The sequence below is a fragment of the Chanodichthys erythropterus genome, chromosome 17 (assembly GCF_024489055.1).
Source record: "Chanodichthys erythropterus isolate Z2021 chromosome 17, ASM2448905v1, whole genome shotgun sequence".
Classification (NCBI taxonomy): Eukaryota; Metazoa; Chordata; class Actinopteri; order Cypriniformes; family Xenocyprididae; genus Chanodichthys; species Chanodichthys erythropterus.
In genome coordinates, this window is record NC_090237.1 from 35,387,933 (window position 1) to 35,415,736 (window position 27,804).

Below are 27,804 nucleotides of genomic sequence, written 5' to 3' on the forward strand. Positions count from 1 at the left end.
ATTTTAATTGGTGCTATCTGACTATTGAAAATTACTAGTGAATTTTTGTGTTGTAAATATAACTTATTCTGAAGCAATATTCTCATTTTTTAGGTTCTTACATTTTTTTTATGTTGTTTATGTGTCTATGTGGTGTTTTTAAAGGGGGGGGGGGGGGGTTGTATAATGCTATTTCATGCATTATGACTTATTTACACTGTTAAAGAGTTGCATTCTCATGCTAAACATGGCCAAAGTTTTAAAACAAGAGTTGGATGTATGACAGAGTACTTCTGTGCCAAATATACTACTAGTTGTGGACATGTTTCGCCAAATGTTTTTCGATTATGGCCTTTATCACGTAATAAAGGGCAGAATTCCTTGTATAGGCACTTCTCCCTGATAAGGGGCTACACCCTTCGAAGGCTGCATACATCATCGAGGACAGTCTCATTTAACAAAAATAACCATTAGATTGCAGAGTAAGAAAGAAATTACAGTATTTTACACCTCACAATGAATATCAGTCAATTTTATCACGGTTACTTTTCTTAAATATGACATCCTTGATGCAGCCTTCAAATGCGGCCTCCGAAATGAGACGCAGCTCCAGTCACCAAAGGAGCATGTTTTTGGTTGTGAGGGAAAGATGACCATTTTCAGCTTCCCAAAGAACCCAGTGTTAAGGGAACAGTGGATGAAGTTTGTTTTTTTGGTGTAGCAATGGAGTTGTGCACGTATGTTTGTTTGTTCCCGGGATTTCGGTGATCGGCAACAGGGGGTTTCACATTGCATGACTTTTCAATACGAAGAATTGGCAACACTTCTGTCTGGTCTTGCGCGAGAATGGAATTGTTATTAAAATTGCCGTAGAACGTCTTTTTAAAAGATGTAATATAAGTCTAAGGGGTCCCCTGAATGTCTGTGAAGTTTCAGCTCAAAATACCCCATAGATTGTTTTTTTATTATTTTTTTTAATTGCCTATTTTGGGGCATTAAATATGCACTGATTCAGGCTGCGCGGCCCCTTTAAATCTCGTGCTCCCCTCCCCCGGAGCTCGCGCTTGCCTTAACAAGCATAAACAAAGTTCACACAGCTAATATAACCCTCAAAATGGATCTTTACAAAGTGTTCATCATGAAGCATGTCTAATCACGTAAGTATGGTATTTATTTGGATGTTTACATTTGATTCTGAATGAGTTTGATAGTTTGCTCCGTGGCTAACGCTAACATTACACACTGTTGGAGGGATTTATAAAGAATGAAGTTGTGTTTATGAATTATACAGACTGCAAGTGTTTAAAAAAATGAAAATAACGACAGTCTTGTCTCCGTGAATATAGTAATAAACGATGGTAACTTTAACCACATTTAACAGTACATTAGCAACATGATAACGAAACATTTAGAAAGGCAATTAACTAATATCACTAAAAATATCATGATATCATGGATCATGTCAGTTATTATTGCTCCATCTGCCATTTTTCACTATTGTCCTTGCTTGCTTACCTAGTCTGATGATTCAGCTGTGTACAGAACCAGACGCCAATACTGCCTGCCCTTGTCTAATGCATTGAACATGAGCTGGCATATGCATATTGGGGGCGTACATATTAATGATCCCGACTGTTACGTAACAGTTGGTGTTATGTTGAGATTCGCCTGTTTTCTGGAGGTCTTTTAAACAAATGAGATTTATATAAGAAGGAGGAAACAATGGTGTTTGAGACTCACTGTATGTCATTTCCATGTACTGAACTCTTGTTATTTAACTATGCCAAGATAAATTAAATTTTTAATTCTAGGGCACCTTTAAAAATGTTAAGTAGTCACTTAATATTAACTTCATGTTTATTATATTGTTGAATAATAGCAATATTAAGTTTCAACTCCCTTTATAATCATTAAAAAAGCATTAAATTTCAATCTCACAAATTTCCATTATAGTTAAAGGGATAGTTCACCCAAAAATGAAAATTTGATGTTTACCTTCTTACCCCCAGGGCATCTAAGATGTAGGTGACTTTGTTTCTTCAGTAGAACACAAATTATGATTTTTAACTGCAACCGCTGCCGTCTGTCAGTCAAATAATAGCAGTGATTGGGAACTTGAACAATAAGAGTCGAAAAAACTTCCATAGACAAATCCAAATTAAACCCTGCGGCTCGTGATGGCACATTGATGTCCTAAGACACGAAACGATCGGTTTGTGCGAGAAACCGAACAGTATTTATATCATTTTTTACCTCTAATACACCACTATGTCCAACTTCGTTTAACTTCCAGTTAGTGAGGTCTGATCGCGCTCTGACAACGGAAGTGATGTCTCGTGCTCATTGAAGTATATGGGCGAGACATCACTTCCGTCATCAGAACGCGTTTTTTGACCTCACTAACAGGAAGCTGAACGAAGTTGGAGTCACTTACATCTTGGATGCACTGGGGGTAAGCAGATAAACATTAAATTTTCATTTTTGGGTGAACTATCCCTTTAATGAAGTTGTCTATACTGCACTATGAATCATGTCTTTACTTTGTTTGTTATATTGAGAGGAAGCTTGCATAACACAGCACTGGACAAACCCTAGCATTTTGAATGGTGTAACTTGTATGGTGTAATGCCTCTGATTGGCCATTGGGTTCAGGAAATCATCAGTGATTGGCTATATTGCACAACACTGCAACAGCACTTTCGCTCTTCACACTCTCCAGACTGGAAACACAAATATGCACTGACGCGTTTGCAAAATCTGTTTGGCCTGTTTTGCACCCTCTAGCGCCCCTGTCCGCAATCCGGCCCTGAATGGTTCAGTCGCACTGTTACTCCTAAATACTTTTTTCACAGTCGCACGCAGTAGTTTTCAATCGCAAATGCGATTGACATGGACGCACTGTGGACCTCTGTACTTCTTGAATTAAATCGCAGCCTTTGATTTGATAATCAAGATTTCACCTTTCTTTTGATTTATTTTGCAGCCCCATTTATTTATTTAATGTTACATTTGATTTAATTACTTATAAGCTTTTCATCAACTCACAAACCCCCAGTTGGGAAACCCTGATATAGAGTTATAAATCAATAGTGGACATAAAATCCCAGATGATTTGGGGTTGGAAGTTGAAATGTTTGAGTTCTTATTGAACTCATTGACTTTTGACTGCAGACTTTGGTATCTTGGCAAATGTGAGCACATCTCTCCTGAAACTTTAAAGGAGACACATTACAGAGTCCTTTTTTCTCAAGAGAAACATCCGAGAAACAAGAGACTTAATCAGAAATCTCTACTTGTTCTCTGTTTACTGTAATTTTATTGTGATATTAAAGAAATCTCATTTGTGATATTTGTTTCTACAGGTTATACATGGGATAGTAATGATTTATGATGTTTCAACATAGTTTGGAGGACATATTTGGTTTCCATGTTTGGTTCAAGAGAATCTGTCAGAGCCATAAAATTATGGCAAGAAGAGTGAGCTCCACAAGTAATTTCCACCATGGCAACTCAAACAGCATACAGACCTTAATAACAACAAAGACTGAATAAATGATCTCTGTTCTCCTCCCTCTATCTTCATCCACATTCCCTGTGAAATGAAAACATTTTTTTTTTCAGTAAGCTAGTTATCAAACATATCTTTCTCTCTTAAAATGGGTAGATTGCAGAGACTGAGCTCCTAAAAAGTAAGTAAGAAAACACCATGACATAAAAACACCATAAAAATGTATCAAAAGACTCCATACAACTATATTCTAAATCTTCTGAAGCAACAGACCAGACATTTAAGCTGTTATTCACTGAAAATTTTTCAATCCTGCCATAATTTAATTTGCCATAATTTAATTTGTCAATGCTCATTTAATACTTTTTTGCTTGTTTTGTATTTGAATTTCAGGCATCTATATATCAGAAAGAAAAAGCTGGGTTTCATTAAGTTCACGTATTATAGATGATGTAAAACAGACAGCTGTTAAGATATTAATCAAAAACATGAAGTGCAAACCGTGAAGCCGAAGAATTCCCATTAGACGTTGGTTATAAACTGCTTCCTTCTGGTCCGGTGGATTGTTGGAGACATTAATCTGTGAGAATGCAGGCTGAACACCCAGTGATCTGATTACTCAATTTTTTCTGGCTTTCATGAAAACCATTTTCCTATTTATTTGTGGACTTGCCTAATTCTTAAAATCTAAATTCATTTGCTGTGGCATCAATGACACTGATAAGGAACGTGAGCAGAAAAGAAATGTTATGCAATTTATGATATCTGACTGTGGTTTTATAAATCTTTGCATGTATGTCGTGAGACTATAGGTGTGGTCGAGTTGAACTATACTAGGCTTCCACCAACAGGCGAGCTCTGTTTCATATGGATTACCACTTGATTCATATGGATTAGTTTTCCGATCTCTTTATAACATTTTTGAAGCGTCAAAGTGGTTGTTACAAAGACAGTCAATGGAAGGCAATCTGACAGCATTCTGTCATCAAAAAGAACTGCTGACCCTGGAGGCTGTTCTTGTTTTGCTCTCGCGGTACTTTGATGGCACATGTGATCATGACGCGGCAGTGGTGCTGATCAAAGTCAGACACACTTTCTAACCAGAATGCATTGTGTTTGTCAGGCACTGATCTGTCTGCGTGGTGCTTTATCATCTTTAGTCGGAGAGAGAAGCAACGTGCACCGAGTGGAAAGAGCTTGAATGAAGTGTGTTTGGCTCTAGATAAAATATTAGAGGATAAAGTGCCAAAAGACCATTACCATGAACGGCCCTGAGCACTTGTGGTGTGAACCGCTTTGTTGTTTTGACACACTTTACACTGTAGAAACAGTAAAATGGCAATGGCAATTTATATATATAGCACCATTAAATACAACCCAAGTTGACCAATGTGCTTTACAATAAAATAACAAAAAAACTGAAAAAAGCACAATAGTAAACAAATTAAAACAATGAAGGAGTAAAATAATAGTAAAATATGTTACAAGAGTACTTTAACCCTTTGAGCAGTACGGTCCCACATATGGGATTTTTATGCCTTATAAAACAATGCGGTTTTTAACTTAGACTTAAAACCGATAAAGATGAAGCTAGTCTAATATAATTGGGCAAGTCACTCCAGAGTCTGGGGCAGCTACAGAGAAAACACGGTCATCCCTATACTTTAGCCTCGACTTAGGGATGAACAAGAGTCCTCTGCTTGGATGACCAGAGTGATCTGATTGGATGGTGCTCAGTCAGTATGTCAGAAAAGTAAGATGGAGCCATAACATTTAGTGATTTATAAATGAGAAGTTTTTTTTTTTTTTTTTTAAATCCATTCTATAATGAACTGGCAACCAGTATCAAGAACGTAAAACTGGAGTGATATGATCCCATTCATGAGCACCCATCAGAAGTCTAGCTGTAATTGGGACAAAGCTGACCAAGCTGATTCATCAAACACAATAAAAGACCGTTGTCATTATGTATTGTGGTCCAGTTGGAATCAAGCCGGTATTTGAGTATGCCTGCTCTAAAATATCAAACATAAAATAATTTGAAAAGAAAAAATAAATATATAAAAAAACACATCTAAAACTAAACAACTAGTGACTTCACTACCCAAAATGAATAAGCACAATATCAAGGTAAATAATCAACAGTTATTATTTTTGCCATAATCATCCAGCATCTGAATGTCACTCTGCTTGAATCATTATGTGTAGGCTCATTAACTGATGAAGCGATTAGTGGAGATCATTAAATCAGCACACACAGGGACAAAAGCTGCTAGTCCAATACCTTTTATCATGTTTATCGTTCTGTGATAAGTGCTCTCTGCCTCTCTTTTCATTTTTTCCCCTCTTTCCACTCAGAAGCTGAATGTAATTAGTTCTCATGCACAGGTAGCAGAGAGTTGGGTCTATGAAACACTGGTTTCAGGGCTCCAATTTCTTGCTTCTCTCCGATTGAAATTCCACCTCTCGGCACTCCGCATCCCGTGTAACCGTATAAATATTATGTCTCCCTAGGAACACAATAGCGGTGTTTATTTATTTTTTTTTTATTTTGGGCATGTTTTTTGCCAGGATGGATTTGAGACGGTTTCATATTCTCAGGAGTGGATTACAATATGCCTGAAGGGTCTGTAGAATAGATTAAAGAGCACAGACACTCTTACACACAAAGATACTGAGTCTGTTTGTCAAACAGATCGCAACCTTCTCTTTAAATAGGCAGTCAAAGGTCCAGTAGTTTCTGATATACAATGATATAAAATCTGAGACCACAGTGAAATATGGATTTATATTTTTTTAATTTCTAAAAATTACGGATATAAATTGAAGAGCTATTTCATATTTCATACTTTTTCTAGGTCTCTACAGTGAGTACATTTGTAACATTCCTTATGGAAATGAAATACACTTTTTAAAAAAGAGTATACTAGATAAAAGACTAAGTGTGAATGAAAATTCTGTCATTAATTCTGTCATTCCAAACCTGTAAGACCTTCAGAACACAAATTAAGATATTTTTGATGAAATCCGAGATCTCTCTGACTTCTCCATAGACAGGAATTTGATTACCATTGTCAAGGCCAAGACAGGTACTAAAGCCATCATTAAAACATGGTCTGGGTCAAAATTCATGAACAAGGCCCTGTCCCAAATGGTACCCTAAGCACTTGTGGTCTTCTTGTGAGTCCGCACTTTCGTGACGTAACACTTCTTTGACTGTCCGGAAGAAGTCTGCTGTGAAGCTCGCACTAGTGCGGCTCAGGAAAGGTGCGCATCAAGGGCGCATAGCAGCTGCAAGGGGGGCGCTCGCGAGCAACCTTCTGAAAGCTGCAATGACGAATGGGAAACCTTACGATCTTGTGGACTTAACAGACACAGTGGCCATTGTAAGTTCACAAGACCAAAAGTGCACATGAAGTGTACCATTTGGGACAGGGCCAAAGTCTAAATGCATCTGGTTGTTGAACCCACATATGTAAATTTTACTCCTACCAAAAATGCCAAAAAATAAACGTGTTAGTGTTATAGGCTAAAAAAACATGCTTTAGCCAGATATGACAGCACTACTGCATCATGCATCCCCGCAGTTGAGCAGCTGATTATCTCTTCAGCAAACTGATGTGCAAACTGCCACAGATGAAACTCAAAAAAAGTAAGTTGCAGACGCTCAAAACCATCTTCAAAATCATCTTCATTAAAAGTAATGAGACTAAATTATCTTACCAGTGCTGTTGCCACGCTCTTTCCTATTGCTCATATTTGTTGCTTCCGGTGACGTGAACTCCATTAAATCTGCATATAGTGTGAGAATTGATTATCAGATTTATATCCGTTTTGCTGAGACAAAAATTATGCGACCAAGTGTAAATAGCTATCTGATTTATCAAAACGATTCCATCTGATCAGTAAAAACACATGAAGTGACCAGGTGTAAACAGGCCCTTCATTTTATATATTTATATCAAATAACACAACAACAGTTTAACTTAAAATTAAGTACTTTACATGTGCTTTGGTATGTTAGTCAATACATCAAAATAAAGTGCACTTCTTCTAAAGCATGACAAAATATGATTAAAACGTAATGATGTACATGTACTTTACATAGCGTATTTTTAAAAGTGTACTTAAGCGTGTTAAGGAACAGTCATGAAATCATACTCAGAAATGTTTTCAATATATGTGCTTGCTAAGAAGTTTTGAGTGCTATGTGGTTGTTAGGTTGCCCTTGTTGGTTCTTAGGGGTTCTGAGTTTTTTTTTTTTTTTTTTTTTTTGCATTTCATTGCTATGTGGCTGCTAAGGGGTCCTGAAAGATATTTAATGTATTGCTTATATACAGTATATATTGCTATGTGGTAGCTAGAGAGTTGCTATGGGGTTCAGAGTTTTTTTTTTTTTTTCTTTTTTCTTTTTGTTTTTTTTTTGCATTTTGTGGTGTGTTGCTAGGGTGATCGAACCTCCCCGCACAATATTTTTTTTATTTGTTTTGAACAGAGATCACAATTCTCCCACGATTCTAAATAGACAGCTAAACAAAATAACATGTTATTTACTTGAGGTTTTGACAAATGTTAATTTCTGCATTAAATTTAAAAGGTTTAATTAATCTGATTTTTTTTTTGTGAATGAATGATGAATGATGAGTGAATGATTCAATGACTCACTCATAAATACTTGTTTCATTACTGGACGAATCAGCATTTTTTTTTGAACGAGTCTGTTGAATGAATGATTGAAATATAAATTTCTATTTAGCACTTGTCACCACCTACTGGTGTAACAATGTAATTGATATCATCGTTATTTGAGCTTTTGAAGTTTCTTTCGATAGCCGATTTGCTCTATTTTGATCGCTTCCATAGACATCAGTGTTTACATCCAAACTATCAACTTTTATCCCAGATATTCTGTGATAATATTAATATTTGTAACACAGACATAATAATAGTGTGTGGTTGAAAAGACTGTGAAGCTGTTTCATACATGACAACTGCTCTCACTGGATCAACAGCAGTGTCAACACAGATCTGAATGTCCGCTGTGATCGTACTTGTCAAACGCTTAATAGACAGAGCTGAATCATTGTCATTTAGGAATAAGATTGTGTGGGTGTTTGAATCGAGATCACAATCTTTTAATGATTAATCATGCAGCTCTACTATATGATTGCTTTCTTTTTCTTATATTTTTTCTTGTATTGCCGGTTTGCCAGTTGCTTGAATAATTAAAGTGATTGAGTGATGAGTAATTAAATTGAGTAGAGTCAATTCTTTTTTAATTTAGTTTGTTGTTGAGAAAAAGTAACAAAAAAATAATGTTTTGCTTTCCATAAAAATTATGTAATATAATTAGTTATTTTATGAGTATTATACACAGTGTGTATTTCCAACACTAGCCACAGTGTGATGCAGTGCATTCAGTCACTCTTTCATGTACACTTTGATGTATACATAGGTAGGCAGACACAGAGACAAATACATGCAGACCCCTGCCTGTAGGATGTGCCACAGGTCTGACAGCTGCTTCCAGGACCATGACTGTCACATCCTCTCGTTCTCATCACCCTGAGCCCTCTATCAATTGCACTCCTCCTGCTCCTCTTGCTAGCAGCACATGTTGCTAAGACCACACAAACACACACACGCACATAAACACACACACTCATTCATTCTCCACTGTTATCTCACAATACTAGTTTCCTCTGTCAGGTTAACGGTAGTGAAAACCACACACAGAGGCAGATAATAACAAATGGGCTTTACACCAGTTCTTAAATTATGGGTCATGACCCAAAAATGTGTCAAGTCTGTTCCGGCCAGGGACAGAAGGGAGAAACAATGCTGACTGGAATGCTCAATGCAGCTAACTCGTAGCAGAGCGATATGGCTGGATAGCAGCACAGCTGTGATTCGGCCGTAGGTAATCACAGTGTGCTGATATACAGCCATATCGCATGGCTACGAGTTACAATAGTTCAGTGGCAAAAATGAGTAAATAAGTAAGTACAACAACAGAGTATCTTCAAAAACCCTCTTTTGTGAAAAAAACAAAATGTTGTCCTCTTTGCAAAATAAAGAAAACTAACATGATGCATGATCTCTCATCTCTCCTCTGAATGAAGTCCAATCTGATAGTTCTCAGAAAATGAATTGTAACTTACTGAATACTAAGCATAGAAAAATGTTGTTCACTTGCAACAAGGATAAGCATGTTTTTTGTAGCCAACGATTTGTTATAATTTCTTGGATGCAGAGAGGATGAAACCAAAAGGTGATTTTTCCTATTCAGACTATATGTCATTTTCATAATTTGATGCATTGGTGGCCTTATCCAATTCATGGTAATATTCACATTTTGATAGCATTTATGTTAACACTCTGAGGTCTGAGGGTATCGCCGGCAATACCACCGTGGTTTTTTCTTACCAGTGTGAAAGAGACTCAAAATACTCTGTTAATGTTGCACATACAATTAAGAGTTATACACCATTTTAATCTGTGGAATATCTTCTTTTATTTGTGTACACTCAGAGTAAAATCAAAATGTTGTGCCTTTTGTAAAATAAAGAAAACTAACATGATGCATGATCTCCCTCTGAAGGAAGTCCAATCTGATAGTTCTCAGAAAATGAACTGTAACTTAGTGAATACTAATCACAAAAAAATTAGACTTATGTCTAAAAAAAAACGTTGAAATGTCAGGTTTTAAATCGTGTAAGTCAAATCGAAAACAAAAATTCTGTGTTTATCTGTATGAAAAGAGAGCCATGTCAGAAGTCTGTGATTCAGCTCATTATCCGCTAATGCGGCCACACCCACAGAGCCAGCGCTATTCAGAGGCAAATTCTGAGGCAATGCTTGTATTCATCGTCTCAATTGTGTATTTATTGTCTTGAAAAGTGTTTATCTGGATGTTAAAGCCATGGTTAGCGACCTCTAGAAGACATGCCGTTAGTTCCTGGTTCCTGTTCTTCTTTAGATTAATTTGTGGACTAAAGGTGCACAGAGTGCCCTCCGGCTGCAAATATGAATTGAAAACAGTATCCAGTGTTCATAGTGATGACAATAAATATTGAATAAATATTACTCCTCAGTATAGAAATTGACAAACATATGAGAATCCATCAGTATTTCTCCAAATGTGCATGCTTTTAAGCTAAAAGCCTATATGAAATGCCATAGAGGTAACATAAATGTTCCAGACACTTTGCATCACAGAAATGCATTATATTTTAAAGAATATAATAGAATAGCATTATTTTAAATTGTAATAATATTTCACAGTATTGCTGTTTTTTTCTGTATGTTTGATTTACACAATGATGAGCTTGAGACATGATCAACAGAGGGTTTTTTCACAGCCAACCTGACTGAAAGAGCACATTATTTATGCAGGTCATTAGAGCGCTTTATGCGATTATTTTGCCTTCTCAGGTGAGAATCACCCATTATTCATAATGATTCACTCCTCCAAATGTTTTTGCTAGCACTCAAAAATGGTTATTTACAACATGGTATAATGATCTGTGAGGTATTTTGAACTGAAACTTCACAGACACATTCTGGGTACACCTGGGACTTAAATTACATCTTGAAAAAAGGGTATAATAGGTTGGAAAGTTGGAAAGCTTGAGTTAGAATAGTTTGCGATTATAAATATGAGGCTATAAAGGTGGAATAGGGAGTAGGTGTGTTTAACTGTTAATCATGATGACGTTTAATGTCCCCAACAACCTTTGTAGTCCTATTTAACCACTTGTTAGCAAGACTTTATCAAGATACATAAAAAAAAATCACGAGTGGGGTTGGGCTAATACTGATGTATTTTGTGTCATTTAATAAAATGTGAAAATATATTGAGGTTATTTTAGGCATTTAACAAAAAAAACAAAAAAAAAACAAATACACTGACTTCAGGATGATGGCAGTGGAAGTTCAAAAATGCTAACTCTTTTAGGTTTTAGGACTCTCTATGTTATGCTAGTCTATATATGTGGTTGCTAGGTTGTTGCTTTCTGGTCCAGATCAAAAGAGCCTAGACTCTAAGGATATGGTTATATGCACTGATTTTAATTGATTTGGATTAATCTAATCTGATTGTAGATTCCTAAAGTACTGTTTATATATATGTGTTTGCATTCGCATTACATACATTCTCCAAACAAAACTTAAGCAAATGCACAGTGTATCAGTCACCGCAGAGAATGCCGTAAGCGTAATTGGCATGTTTGCCTAGAATACCTTTTTTAAAGATATGTCAAAAACCTTTTCTAGCAGATATTTAGCAAATATTCAGTCTCTTACCTGTTCTTTCCACCTGCTACCATGTTTATAATGTACAACGTAAGACGTAAATAAACATCAGCACCACAGCACTGCAGATTTGGTGCTAATATTACAAATATTTTCTAATTTAACAGATTATTTCAAATCTATGCAACCCTCTCAATCAGATCGATGTTTACATGAAGGCTTTTCAGTCTGATTAAGCTATCAATCTGATTATTAATGGATTATTAGGATGCAAATAATTTCGCAATTGCAATAATTGTGAAATATAAAGTCACAGTTATTTTTTTTTTAATCTGAAGCAGAAATTAGAATGATTTTTAACATTGAAAAGCTTTAACACTTCAGCTTTAAACCAACAGCTCATTTTAGATCTTTGTCTTACATGAGCGTGACCCACAGCACACTGCTTAGTGCGCCTCAGTGGAGCGATGTTACTTTACAATATTAATCTACCGTTGTGTTCGTTTTCAGCAAGAGCAATGTCACGTGTGTGATACCTCTAAGCCTTTGCACGGTTTGTGCTGAAAGCCGTTTCTTCTCCTCCCTCCAGGAGTCACTTTCAAAGTGATCCAGAGCTTCTGAGCTCATTAAAGCTTAATCAGAAAATCTATTTTCAGGTCACTTGTAGCTCTGTCAGGAGGATTTCCAATGAATAGAGGGCACTGTTTCTCCACAGCCCCTCCGCCAAAATGAACATGTAGTATTGTCAGACCATTTCAAATGTGGTTGGCATACCGACAAGAAACATCAGGTTCCTCTTTGCCTTAATATGCTACATCTGGTTGGTGGCAGTTATCTGTGTCACCATGTCAATATTTTATAAAAAATGTCTTGTTTAATCTGGCTAGGGACTGTAAAAGGTAGTGACACACATGGCTGTCACTGGGATCTTCTCTCAATATGGGACAGTTCTTCACTGGCCAATGTTCGACTTGTGATAAGAGATACATGTATCTATCTAAAAAAAGATAAGAGACACAGAGAATATTGTACAATTGTATTTTATTGATAATTGTACAACACTCTTCCTTTATGAAATGTCATCTTGGGAAATAATCTACTGTTTACACCAAGTAGGGACATTAAGAAAGATTCTGTAATGTTGCAATTCTGTTTCATCAACTAATATACATAATGTTGAGGGAGGTGGCAAAGAGTTTGTAAAAGCATAGAAAGATTCACTGATGTAACAAAAAATCCTGTCTGATCGTAAAGTGCTGTTCTGTGTTGTATCATTTTAGCAAGCATCAGTATTGCTCCTACTTATGGTTAAGTATAAAATTTGCATGTAATCTATCTGGCACTGTGTGTGAATGATGAATGATACCTCAGACTGTGCGGAGAAGTGAGCTATTACATTTCTGAGTGCTTGTTGGATAATAAAACAAGTGGAAAAATCTAGTGGTCAACCAGATTTGGATTTTTTGGGGCCAATAACCTATTTTTTCAACATTGTATATTCGTGCCTCTACCTACATTTTTGCACAACTATACATCTTTGCATACAATTCACTGCAGTTTCCAGCTGAAATGAATACTAGTGGCAGTAAAACAGACAATTTTATTCCTTTTCACACAGGGACAAATTATCAATTAATAAAGATTTATTTTTATGCAGTTTCTTGCACAAGACAATGCTATGACCTCAAAACACGTTTAAAGTTGATGTAAATAAATTTTTTATGATAAAATGCATTGCCATGCATGGGTTTATCTTCCCCAAAAGTAAACATTGAGCCTCCCAGGCACCATCAAATCATTGAGAGCGGTCTTCTTAGATCCTTCAATCTCTTTCCAACCAAAGAAAAAAGTAAAATATTGGCTAGTTGATCAGCCTGACCAAAATATTGTTCTATCACTAAAACAAATCTCATAGACTTACATTGAAGGAGGGAGCATCTTAAACTAGCCTAAGATGGTTTTAGTTGGTTAGTTGGTCTTTTAACCTGGGGTGTGTTTCCCAAAAGCATTGTTAGCCTGCTATAGTTGCATGGTCTGTTGTTACTAACATAGTTCAACAATTTGGTGTTTCCTGAAACCAGCAGTGAACATTTGCAAACAGCATTGTAAATTTGTCTTTGGAACTACAGCTCTTGAGCTGTGGTTAGAAGCATAGTTTATGTTAGTTAGACATGTGGACTTACATAGATCATGGCCTTGTGGAACAATAGAGTGCATTAGTGCCCGACCTCTTTTTCAATGATGCATGTTCCGTAAGTATTTTTTTTTTCCATTCATGTTTCCAACAGGGATTTTAAAAGTCTTCTTTAAAGCATTATAAGCCATGAACCAATCAGATATGAAGTGAAGCACAACACTAAAAATTTTGATTTGAGTTAAAAAAGTTTTTGAAAATTGGACAAAGAGGTACAAGACTGTGTACTTCAGTGAGGGGAAGAACTACAATCCCATGAAGCCTTGTGAACAGCATAATCAAACTATAAACAGTGGAGAAAACTACGCATATATACTTTTTTATACTTACATTATAAATACATTTTTACATTTATTTCAAAATATGTATGTATATACAAAAATTTACTGTAGGTATTTTAAAAGGGTGGAGAGATGGACGTGTTGCCTTTTTTCACTCTGATTTGTGTAATTTTCTGTACAATTTCTGTATTTTATTTTATTTTTTTTTTCCCAGGAATTCCGCTGTTAAACATGATTATTTTAAAAATATTTTGACATAATGCAGGCTGATACAGCAAATACCATGGATTTACAACCTCGTAGTTCACGTTAGGTCTGTTTTTAAAGGTTTATAAATTATGTTTATTAAATTATATTCCCTATGGAGAAATTGAATGGAGTTTTCTACTTCTGGAACCCGACTGTTGCCCTCTATAAGCATGCTAACATTCTACAGTACTTTCTGTGTATTTCATTCCATTTAAATATATATACATTTCAGTCTAAATATATTTAGCATGTCAACAATCAGTATTGTTTTTGAAGAGTGCGCACGTGAGTAAAGACATAAGAGAACTCCAGAGTATGAGATAAGCAGACTGCCCTCCAAAAAAAAAAAAAAAAAAACGATCCGTCGTTTTTCAAGCACCTAATTATGACCTATATTTACGTTTTAAAGTCATGCGCCGTCTAGCTGGTGTAAAAATAATGACAGTGCCGTTCTAAGGGGCATTCACATATTGCGTCACATAAGCGGCCGAGCCGCATTCTCCTTCTTTCCAATGCGCATTCACTCCAGTGGCATCTCTCGTTGCTGTTCAACCATGAGCCGCGCTCTCAACCGCATCGCTTCTATTATGAGCGCGCTTGCCTAAATTACAGTAAAAGCACTCGACTTTAAGTCACGAGCGTCGATTTAAACCACCGAAACGCGTCCGATGCACCCATTAAACGCTAGCGATGCTCAAACGGCATCTTGGACAAATGTGGCTCAGCTGTGTGAGCACAAGCGTTGCAGGTGTCTGGCAAGAAACAGAAGAGTGTACAAATGTATTCAGGGATTGCATTTGTTCAGTACATTGTTGTTCAGTGCAAGATTTTAATGTTATTTAAGCTAACATAAAGTAAGGGAAAATACTTACACTAAATGTTAAAAACTAATAATGTATGTAACAATGAGAGATTTTTATTTTTGGCAATATTATATTAGTATTATATTAGTAATAGTATTATATAATTATATTACAACTCTGTAACAATGAGAGAGACACTGCTGTTTACATTTTAGTATGGTAAATAAAATATTTATAGTATACGTATAAAAATATTTTAGTAGGCCTAATGAAATTTGAAGTAAATGAGAAATAATGCAAAGGAAAGTAAATTTTCTGAAATGTTGCGCTTTCTTCCGCTTTAATGTTAATATGGCCCTCCTATGAGGTGTCAATCACAGAAACGGCCCCCCGCCAATTTGAGTTTGAGACCCCTGTTTTAAAGCAATGTGTGGACTTTTTACACCATTTGTCCTATTTCCATTTAGCAAAATGCAATTTTTTTTTTTTTTATTAACGACACCCACACCCCACCCCTAAACCTACCCTTAGTAATTTATAGTGCATATACACTTTATGAGCACATGCGTTCCCTGGGATCGAACCTACGATCGCATGATTACATATTGTTATATATTGCAATGCCCTGCCGATTGAGCTATGCGAAACCCGAAACATGACGCAGATAAAAGGGAACAATGCATTAAAATGAAAGTGTCCTGTTGTCGATAGGGGCGCAACTTTAGCAAACGCTCCTATGGGTCGTATTTCAGGGAAGTGACAAACAACCTATATAGGCGTATTGGTTGGAGAACACGTTGGAGATTAGAGGAAACCCGCAATAAATCTAACATTAAATTAAGCAAAACGACAAGGAACAAAAATAGTGAAGTAGTGTTCTCAAATACCAGCAGTAAAAAATTACTTTGTGAAGAAAGCTCCTGACTAAATGAGCCCATGTATACTAGAGTAAAGTGTATGCCAATTACATGCATGTAAACATGATTAAAAAAAATATTATTTATTTATTTATTTTTTTTTTTTTGTAAATGAAGCAAGTTATGTTGTTGTAAATGACTGGACTTTTGGCTGGTTTTAGAGAGGTTTTGGGCAGCACATACTAACGGGTCTAAGCATTGATAAACACACACCCTAATGTCCAGCCTAATTCAAATCTTGTTTCATCCCAATGAATTTGTTTGAACAAACGCAAATGCATTTAATTTTTTTATTCCTAACCTAGATGAGTCAGACAGTGGAAGAGTAGTTTGACAATGATGTCAGCATACCATTCATAGCAAATTTGAATATTATACTGGCTATTGAGAGACAGACATTGGAGTGGGGTGTGGAGAATTGTGATCACTCCCAGTCCTGAAGACATAAAACTTCCCAGCCCAGTAATATTTCCAGTAATATTAAATGGAAAAGCCTTCAATTTGCCGCTACAGCAAAAACTGCACCACAGTCACCCGTCCCTGTGCTGATAATGATGTTGGGTTGAACACACATCTCTCTCTTTGTAGGCAATAATCTCAGATGGTGTTTAAATAACTTTGCATATCCATGTGCTGGCAATATTGCGGCTGGGTGGAAATAATGTTGGTTAGGGTGGTTTTGGTCAGCTGCTACTTCATGATTATTCTGTCTGTTCAATTATATTCATCAGTCTCCATCATAAAACTGAAAATGTGCAGATGTAGGAGCATTTTCTACCTGATCTGAAATGACTTTGTTGCCGTAACATAATGTAGTCAGGTTCCCTACTTACCTCCTTACCTTCCTTAGATATATGTGATTAAACCTGACTACATTAGGATACACCAGCAATACTGTAAATATATAGCCAGTTAATTTAGTTAAAAAGTAACATTTGACCTGATAATACATTTTCTAATTCTAGTAATGTATCCCTTCACTGCCATTTAAAGTAAAAGTTATTCTATATACAAGTATTGGACTGCATTTGTCTCTATAATGCTACTTAAACAGCGCTTATGAGTCATTGTTCAAGCCTTATTTACATAAATTAAGACTTGAGGAACAAAGGGAACCATTTCACACAAGGAAAATGCTGCTATCTTTACAGCAAGCTAACAGTGGGAAATGTAATTCATGCAAATGAGGGACACAGATAAAGCCTTCTTTTGTCTAACATCATCTATCTAATGGCTAAATTTATCCACACAGCTAATACTAGGTTTTGAGACAATAGCTTTTGGAATATATTTTTTCAGCAAATGTTGTTAGGGAGCACTGACCTGCTGCTAGTAAAACGCGGATTAGCGGAGATGCTCACATCTTATCCAGGGATATTTATGATATGATTAAGATTGGGTCTCATTAACTGTAGTAGCATGCATACACACATATTTGTGTGTAAGACCTGTGTGTGAATGTTTCACACAGAAATTGATTCATCAACAAGTTTGTAAAATTAGGTTAAGGTTTGGAACCAACCCACAAACAAATGCAAAAAGCACTTGTGGTGGCATCAGAAACTTGTAATTAAGAAAAAAATGAATCTATATGTATAAATAACAATAACTAAGAGACCCTAAACTAAATCTTATTTCAGAGTCACAAAAATATGCATTATAGCTGTGACAGGCACTGCATAAAAATATAGCTGATCATAGGCCTCTATAAAAGGTGTTTTTTTTTTTGTTTTTTTTAGCTGGTTTTGAGAGTGGCAATCTTGGCTTTTCAGAAAGATTGTGCATGCTCTCAGGGCAAGAGCACATCTTTAGAGAGCAATACATTTGCAGAGAGTGATGAATCGCTGTACAGAAGATGGTTTGTGCGTGTATTATGCTAATTGCTAACTGTGGGTATGAGGTCCCTGATTTAAAATGAATCTAGATTCATTCACATTCAAATGAAGGTAAAATAAAATGCATGCATGTACATGCCTGTAAAAAATGACATTAGAACTTTCTTTGTGCACATAAGTACACAACACACATAGAATTATTAGTAATTGAGACCCAATTCTATGTCTAGCACATACATTCTTAGTAAGTAGGAGTCTAACCTATATCTGTAGACATTCCCCTATTAGGACCCTGTGGGAAATCATAAACTTTCTATGTTAAATCTAATATGTCTCTTTTGAAATGCAAAATGGGCAACTGAACAAGGCTAAATAGTCTCGGCTATAAATTACAAAACTCTATCAGTTTTCATAGAGATAATTCACCCAGAGAACACATTTTTCATACACTAATATTTAGAACTCCCGTCATAGTGGTAATTGGTTTGAACCATCAAAGAGTATTTTAATAAGAGTTCATTAATTAGATAGAGATGGTCTTGTTACATTATGTGCCCTTGTCTCCCGGTTGAGCAGAAAATTAGTTCATTTTGGCTGTAGAAAGCTAGCACAAGGCTTTTGAAGAATTATTTTGATTAAATTTAAAGAGCAATATGCCTTTAATTGTCAGTTTTTTGCACCTGATTTGTGGAACATGTTGAGAGCAATAAAAAGTCTCATTGACTTTCCGTTCTTTGTTTTTGTTTTCCAGCAAGGACTGAGGAGAAAGATTGAAGCACAGTCACCTGGATATACACCCAAGCAGAATGGCCTCTCCTGTGGAGCATCAGGATCTGACTTCAAGCGCCTTCGTATGGAACCCAGCTCTTTTCGACCTGGTTCCTGTGTTTTGACTTCAGGGCAGACTCAAAGATTGGTTGGGGATGCCACCCAGGGTAACATCCTTCGAAGAAAGGATACCTTCATGATGCCTCATGGAGTTGGCAGCGATTTATTCAACATAACTCTAAGGGATATGAAGAAGGAACCGATTGAAGTTCAGACCTGTGGCCAGTCTTCCACAGATCCTGCCACATTGACGTTTGACTTCAAAGATGAAGTAACTGGACAGATTGACCCAGAGCTCCAGGACTTGTTCGATGAGCTCACCAAGACTGTGCCATCACTGAATGATCTAGAGCTGGAGAAGATGTTAAAGCAAGATGATGACTTTGGTCTGGATCTGGGCCGACCCAGTTCAGCTGGCGCGGCTCCTCTATGTATTCACCTGGATAAGCCAATCAAGACAGAGTACTCACCAGATTTTAGCCATACGGCTGGAGGCTCTCCACAACTAAGACCAGCCTCTGCTGGGCCTTCCTTTTCCATGACCAATGCAACTTTATCCACCTCACCCATCACTTCAGGGCACCATGGACAGGTACCTACTGGCGGTCCCTCTCGAGGTCTTCCGTGGCCTGAGATGTCACATGCTGAGCAGCTGAAGCAAATGGCTGCTAACCAACAGCAGCCCAACCCTATGCTTCACAACCACCAGCAGAGTCAAGCAGGAGGTGTTAGGAACTGGTCTTCTGCATTAGGTGTTCACCAAACTCCTGGCTCTTTCAATCAGGAGACTCTTCCCGGTAATGCTTCACTTTCTCAGCAGAGACTGAACACTCAAAGTGCCGGTCAGGCCAAAGGCATGTCCAACTGCTTTCTCAAGCCCAATGGATTCAACCCCTCCCATCACATCGACACAAAGGTTCTCAGCAGCAAGCCCCTGCTGCATTTCAGCCCTAAAGCACCACCTTCCACCACGGGCCAACAAATGTCCATCATGGCTGCTCCACCTAACAAAACAACCATACAACAGCAGCCATCTACAGCAGGCCAGGGCATGCACTTTCAGAACTGCCAGCTTCCCATGCAGCCATCTCCCTGCCTACAAACTAAGCCTTTAATTCAAAGGCCTCCACTCAATCAGCATGGTGCTGGAATCAGTTTCAAAATGGCACAACAGAGACAGGTAAGAGACTGTGTTTATGGTCCTTTTAACGATTGTTGCTTGTTTGACTGTATGATATGTTCCCACTGATATCTTGTGTAAAAGCCAGAACACACTGGGTCGCATTCACTAACCATCAGGGGTGTAACGATTCTCTCAATTTCAATTTCTCTTTATCACCTTTCACGGGATCATGCTCACTCTCTGTTTCATCTGTAACTCTCATTGACATTTTCTCTGAGCAGCTTTCTGAGCACATTATGTTTGCTTTCTCATCAGGACGGTGATTGACTATAACATGAGCAGCTCTTTCACACTATAGTGCTATAGACTCGAGTTAAATGAGCAGAAACCATTGATAAAGCTGCCAACTCACTGCATGACTACTACTACTGAAATAAGTTGCTTCATTGCTCAAAAACCACAATGAACAATCTTTAGCAGTTTCTTACTTATAACACATTAGCCCCCGGTTGCACAGACAAGGCTGAAGCTAAGCCCAGACTAAAATGCATATTCAAGCTGTTTCAACTGAAAGCTACTTGCACTGGCACATCTTAAAATATATCAGTGCCATTGTTTGTCTCATAATGCACACCAGCAATGTTTTTTCTAGAGCACATTTATAAAAGGTACTTAAATGTTCTAATTAATAGGCTGGCCCCTAATTCAGTATTCATCACTGATCAACGTCAACAACTCTCGTGTTTGTGTGGAGAGTGTGCTTAGTGTATGACATGGAGGCGCCGGTGCGATAACTTAAAATACTTTGTCATTTTTGGCCATACAAATAAGAGTATTCAAAACTGTAAATGGTTTGCACAAAACAATAGTTTATTAATAAATTATTAAAATGTTCAGACAGGCTCCTGTTTTTTCAAGACACATTCATAATCATTATATTTGCGGGTGTGCTGCTGTAAACTTTGTTTGTGTGTTGATTAAGCCATGTATTACATATATAGGCGATTAAAGGCTCATTATTATGATTTATATAATTTATTAATATAAACACACAATTAGTCGTCTAATCACTTAAAGGAACGACTACTATTCAACTATAAAATTCTTTAGTCAGAGGCAGCCCTACTAATTAAACTATGGCCCAATTCTGGCTTAATCTAAGCCCTGTCTGTGAAACCATGCCTTAAAGAGGTATTTACATAATCCTATGAATGTACTTAAAAAATACAGAATCGGATCATTAACCAAAATCAAATCAAATCTCATAAGATGAAAACAATCTGAATTTGCAAAGATCATACCTATGATTTGTGAATCAAGTCGATTTGCTGTCTAAATGATGTTTTATTAACAAAGTTCAGGAGGAACATGTTCAAATGATCTATCCAATCAGTACGAGAGAAGGCCTATATGTATGCATAACTGTCTTACCTATGTTCCTCAACAGTTTTCTGGATCCCTCTGCCACCCAGACTCCTTACCCTCAGCTTGTTCCTTACCCGGACAGGAATACGGAGGGAGTACTCTGGGTTTGGGCCAAAATTCCGAGCTCAGACCCTGATCCCCTTGGCCAGCATGCCAAATACGCATAACCTTTACTCCATCTGATTATTTCTAAGTGTGAACTCATGAACCAAATATTCACAGCCAAATATTCACTAACCATTTTCAATACATTTTATTCAACATTTTATTCTGAAACCAAGCATCACAAAAATCAGATAGTCCCAGTGGTCTTGTAAATGTTTCAGCATCAAATTTTTCAATATATTTTAGGGTAGCACACCTGTCACTGCTCAAGGATATTGCTGCGCATGCTCTTGGGGGAAAAAAAAAAAAAAACATTATCAGAGATCGTCATATTTTATGATAGCTGAGAATGATGAATTATTGTACAGGATAATTTTTGCAGGTTTTTTTTTTTTTTTTTTTTTTTTTTTTGTTAAATTTAGAATACTCAGAATTCAATATCATTAGTACACGGTTAGAACAAATTCATCTGTTGTGATTATTGCAGAATTTCTGGTTGAGAAGTTCCATGCAATAATTAGTGAACGACACCCACCGTGCAACATGAACTATCTTTGTGTTAGACTGTATGAGACTTTGGTCAAATAATTAGCTTTGCTACATTTTCTATTTAAGCACTTTTTTTTTCTATCATATCACATTTTCGCTGTGCAGAGCAGGTTGTTCTTTACACAATAGAGTCGTAGTGTCAAAACCACACACCCTGCTTTCTTTCCATCTGTCAGCCTGTTGTGTTAGCCGTTAGCAGTCTGCCAACTCAATGGCTCTGTACTTTGCTGTAGGCCTGTTTTTCATTTTGTTTTTCCTGATTGTTGTTGGTGTCTAGGCGGGTGTAGGGTGCCTTGAATTTGTATATCCCCTCAAAGCAGTTTGATGGCAGCCTGACTTTCTAGAGCATGGAGGATTAACACGCGAAACTTCTAATTTCTCCGCCTGTCACAGTCACTTGCTGTCAGGGCATAGATGCGCACAGCGGGATTTGCTAATTGGAGGTTGTTAGCTGCAAGGGACAAGTTGTGGAAAATGACAGTAATCTGCTTAGCCCAGTGCCTGAGGTTGAACCACTGATTTGTTATGATTGGGGAGCTTAAGAACATCCCCCTTTTCAGTTTCATATAAACAGTATCTTTCGACTTTTTTTTTGTGGGAAACGATAACGGGAACCACACAAGAGGAGACATCCTTACCCACTCCAAAAGCATGTCAGGAGGGGAGGGTGGAGAGACATGCTTGATTTTGACACAAAGATTTTGTTCAATCACATGAACATACCTCTTTTTTTGCTGCCATTGATGGGAGAGTTGTTTAGGCTCTTTAAGGGCTTTTCAGTGGACCTTGTCTTGTACTCTACAGAATAGGCTACCACTGTTTGCATTTTTACAGTATATTGTTACAGTATATTGCATATTGCATATCAAAACACTGCGTCTAGCCATGGTCATTTACTAAGCATTGTTGAGGAAGCCACTCAAAAAGTGTAGCTAACTAAGCTTAACAACTACTCTCTAGATTAGCTAAACTAATCACTGCACCTAATTGTGTTGAATGTGCACTTGTAGTGTACATTAGTATATTTTTTGAAATAAGAACTACTTGCAGATAATATATGAATGAAATATAATACTGTTACGTGCTTAAGGATGTTCACTGAAATGAACGCAACATTTAGGTGAGATGCTGTTACAGCTGTGTGAGGGAGAACAAAACAAGACAACAAGGGATGCAGTTATAACTTGATGTTTATTAACACTGGGAAAATTAAGACAACACAAGAGAAACATAAACTTAATAAAAGTAAGAAAAAACGAGGGTGTCGCCAAACAAAAGAAATAATCATAACAAAACCCATTAACTAGCACCCACGCCCCTAAACGAACTACCAAAAATAAAATGCAGAAACAAAACCGAAAACGGCGCGTGTCGGCACCTTAACTAAATTCCACTACATAAATAAACAAAATACAATGGAGGCGAACACCCACACACTAACTAACATGAATTACTAGCTACCAGGTCGAGCCGTCACGCACTATACGGAATTAAAAATTGTCAGTGAGGTTGAGATTAGCACTGAGCTGTCCATAACAAAGGGTTCATTATTTGTCAATCAAGTGCTTAACAGATAATGACTTCACACCAGCATACGAATGGGCACATACATTTAACACGAGAAACTTCTAACACGCTCTAACTCCATCAGGTTAACTATTACACGAATACAACAAACAACTCACAGAAATGCCGTCTCAATAAACCACAGACTAAGTGAACAGTTCGCAGACACGTTAGGATGGCTGGCTCTGGCTCGACAAAGGTGAGTGAGGTCCGAGCCCAAACACTCACTCCAGGTGGAACACCGTCAAGGCTATTTAAACGATCAGCCACCCGCAGATTGGCAGAACGCATGTCATGACGTCAAAATGTCATGACATGACCAAGATGATTGCTGGTTTTCCGTCCAATAAGATCAACCTAAGGGAATCGACATACAGGTAACAAAAGAGAGTAAGGGAAAAAAACGAAATACAAAACATACATGGAACGTAACAATACCAAATATAATTCTCCAGCCAATATAATACCATAATACTTTTACATTTTATGTCAAATTAAAAGTTTAATGTAAAGAACACTTTAAATCCTTATTTTATTCATTATTTTGTTGTGACATACTAAATATATGAAAAGCATAAATGTTTGTGCTTGCATTCAGCAGTATACTTTATGCTTATACTTTATACACTTTATTTATATTTCAAAGATAATAGAAGTAATTATGAAAGTAAATGAAGATGTACAAGGCGTACTTAAGTGGTGAAAAAGCATGCAGCTAATTGCATTTAATATAAATTTAAACTATAATAATTATTTTATGTAATTGCAGTTAACTTAAAAACTAAGCATTCAAAAACATGACATTCAGTTTTGCAATGAAATATATGTATATTAAAGTATATAAAAAAATTCAAGTTATTTTCGTCAAAAAGTACTGCTTTTAAAAGTATGCTAATGTGTACTTCATTTTCACCATGGTGTAGTTACACAAGCTACATATAGCAAAATTACTGTAGCATGCTACGTGTTTGCTACTTTATATTTTATTTGAAATGAGCAAAAATATATTTACAACGTAATATAATTAGTCTGTGTGTGGTTTATGAGGACACTTCATGTGGTTTCGTAAACCAAATGGCTTAAAGAAACAAAGTTTTTTTTTTTTTTTTTTTTTTATTCAAAAACTGTAGACAGTTTCCTGTAATGGGTAGGTTTAGGGGTAGGGGTAGGGGTAGTGGTGGTAAACTCTGCGTTATGGGGATTGCCAAAGATGGCAATATCCGAAATCCTTGTGGGGATATTTTTTGGTCCACATTAGGAAAACAGCTCATAAGTGATGTTTTTTGAAAATGTAAAAATATATTCACTCCGAATTATTCACTTACAGACAAATATTTGTTTTGATTCTATACAGAAAATGCAAAATTACAGTTAGAAAAAAAACTAAGATTGTGGTGATTGTCAAAAATATTCTGCTTTAGCAATAAATATGTTTCACTAGCTCCTTGCAACTGAGAAATAGTTAAAAAAGGTAAGTTGTTTTCTATTTGCTGTGTGCAGGTATTGCCCAACATTGCTTTCTAGAGTTGAACTGGCTTCATGATTAATATAGTTTTTCCATTAACTTAAAACTTTATGAAATTACATGATTGTGTTTTGATATTTGGGAGAATGTGAGTTTGTGGTTGTAGAGATGATACAGCGGTGATGGGGTTAAGTATGCTGCACCAGTGGAAATGAAGCCAGAATGTCTGTTCCAACAGGGAGAAAAATAGGCAATGGACAGTCTTCCCACAGTGAACTGAATTAGTAATGCCATGGAAATAAAGGTTCCGAAATGGTGCCGTGATCCCACCGGAGCCCTCAAGAACTTTTGTTCAAGCTGAATTTTATCCCACTGTGTGCAATACACAAAATGCATGTAAAGAGACCAGAATGTTGGGCCTGTTTCTTGTTCCCTTGTTCTCACAGCCTGCTGATCAGTTGTCAGCCTACAGTAAGAATGGCAAACAGGGAATCTGCGATATCACAGGCTGTCATAAGAATCGAATGGAAATCTTTTTTATTGCCTGTGGAGAAAAAAATGTACTGCATGCACTACCTGAGAGAAGAAAAAAAAAAGCCTCAGACAGTAATATATCACATTGAGAGACCTGAGTGCCCCAAAAACTTCAAGCAGAGCCTGATACTTTCTGATTAAAGTGCTGTTACACTGACTAGTCAGTATCTGGAGGAGCGATTCAAGTATTTATGGCTCTGATGTGAGACTGTAGCTGTGCTACAAAACCTAGTGAACTGCCTAGCACTTATTGCATAGCAGCCATCTATGGTAGCATTGTAATTGTAAGCTCATAAGTGACTGAATTAAAACTTAATTAATTGTTAAGTTGGCAATGTTGACTCTTCATCTCCACAATAGTGGATGCACCTATATGCATGTTTTGCACGGATTACATAACCTGAGAATATTTGTTTTCCATTTTAATTGGTTCATTTAAAGTAGTCGGTCTGTGAGGCAAGTTTACATGGAGTTTTGGTTCTTTTCTTTTTTCTTTTTTATGCATGCGGCATGCGCTCAAGTTCACAGAGATAGATGGCAGAAAGCGCACCCTGTTTGCTTTCATAATTTTACAGAAGTACAACGTTTTGTTGTTATTGTGAGTGCACACAAATAAAAGTAGACTCGACAGATTCAAAAGATGTATCACTCTCTGTATGACCAAAAATTACTTAAAAGTATTTTAAGTGCAGGTGATCGCGTCAGCGCCTCCATGTTAGCGGTCATGCAGTAAGTGAGCTACGATTCAGCTTTCATACCCCACACTAGAGTTGTTAAAAGTACTGACTTCGGTACCTAGTAGAAATGTAAAAAATTTGAGCGCTGTTGAGCGGATTCATAAACACCTCTGATTGCCCATTGCGTTAACAGCTCATCGGATATGCCTGTGATTGGCTTCAATGATCAACGCTGTAAAAACGTTGTAAATAGTCATAATGAAGCTCTTCACCAAGTGCTTGCACAGATACGCATGGGAGCGTATGAAAGCAGGCATCTATCGCGGACAAGTCCATTGTTTTCAAACGTTCCTGCTTTCAAATTCAAACACTTCCTTGTGTTGATCATTGTTGCCAATCACAGACATATCGGATGAGTGTGTCAACACAGTGGCCAATCAGAGGTGTTTACGAATCCGCTCAACAGTCATATTTTTAAAATTTCAGTATCTATTGATACCGAAGTCTGCACTTTTGACAACTCTAATCCGCACAAACACTTAAATAGCCCACATCGTTCTAGGTTAATGTTAAAGCGAGCAGCCATGTAAAGTTTCTACTACCAACATGTTTCAGATGAAAAGCCATATTTGAGGTCGATGAACGATAGGCAAGCGTTTGGATGTCCTGCCTGACAGACCAGCTGTTAACAATCTGTCTGTCCATTACAGGGTTAAGTTTTTATCACCAACCAAGTAAAATCATTTCAATTGTATCTCTTCGCAGAAAGACCAACATGATTTTTTTGTATCATTCACACAAGCACTTTAATATAGAATATATATCTGATAAGGGAAATGAAAGTTTGAGCCTTACGTTCATGTTTTCTCACACTCAACAGTGCTGTTCAGAGCTTGACTGAAGCTCTTCATTAATGCAACTTAAATGTGAGTGGGAATGAGTTGGTTTAGCATGGGGGTTGGGGTAGAGTGCCAGGTTGTTGTAGCCGAACTACGAGAGGAGCGCATGTTTCCTGGGAAAACGATCTGGGGCCAAGTCCAGATGCCGAGCTGCTCCCTGGGGAGGGCGTCCTGCCTCCAGTCGGCAGGAAGTGCTGTGAGAGCAGCGGGGCCCGGGCCTGGAGTCCTGTCAACTGCTTGTAATGCTGGTGGAATGGGAGCCTAAATCACATCTCTCCTTTATGGACTCCGCGGACACATGTGGTATTCATTTAACGATGCACTGGTGAAGAACGAGGAGGGAAAGAGAGATGGAAAACAGCTTTATGACACATCAGGATCACAAAGAGTGGATTACAGAGACGGCCACACTAACGAGGCTTTAGCTCCCCCACATAACAAAGGTTTGACTGAGGCAGTCGATTTCAGTCAAATGTGAACACAATCTGGCTTTGTGGTCACAACTTATGAGAATGGTCTGAATTTCTCACGGTATCGACTAGTGGAGGGAGTTCAGATGTAATGAATAGACCTGAACAGAAGTGAATAACCCCTTTTTTTCTGTATTTTGGACA

General features: G+C 37.2%; 1 protein-coding gene across 4 annotated transcripts in view; it reads left to right on the forward strand.

Moving 5' to 3' along the window:
• The window catches only part of zmp:0000001236 (mastermind-like protein 2), a 97,652-nt gene that overhangs the window by 56,492 nt on the left and 13,356 nt on the right, over window positions 1-27,804 (forward strand). For all 4 annotated transcript variants that reach the window (XM_067366081.1, XM_067366079.1, XM_067366080.1 and 1 more), the window contains one exon: window positions 18,771-20,027. In XM_067366081.1, the coding sequence (XP_067222182.1) occupies window positions 18,771-20,027 (1,257 nt within the window). The remainder of the gene's footprint in view (window positions 1-18,770; window positions 20,028-27,804) is intronic.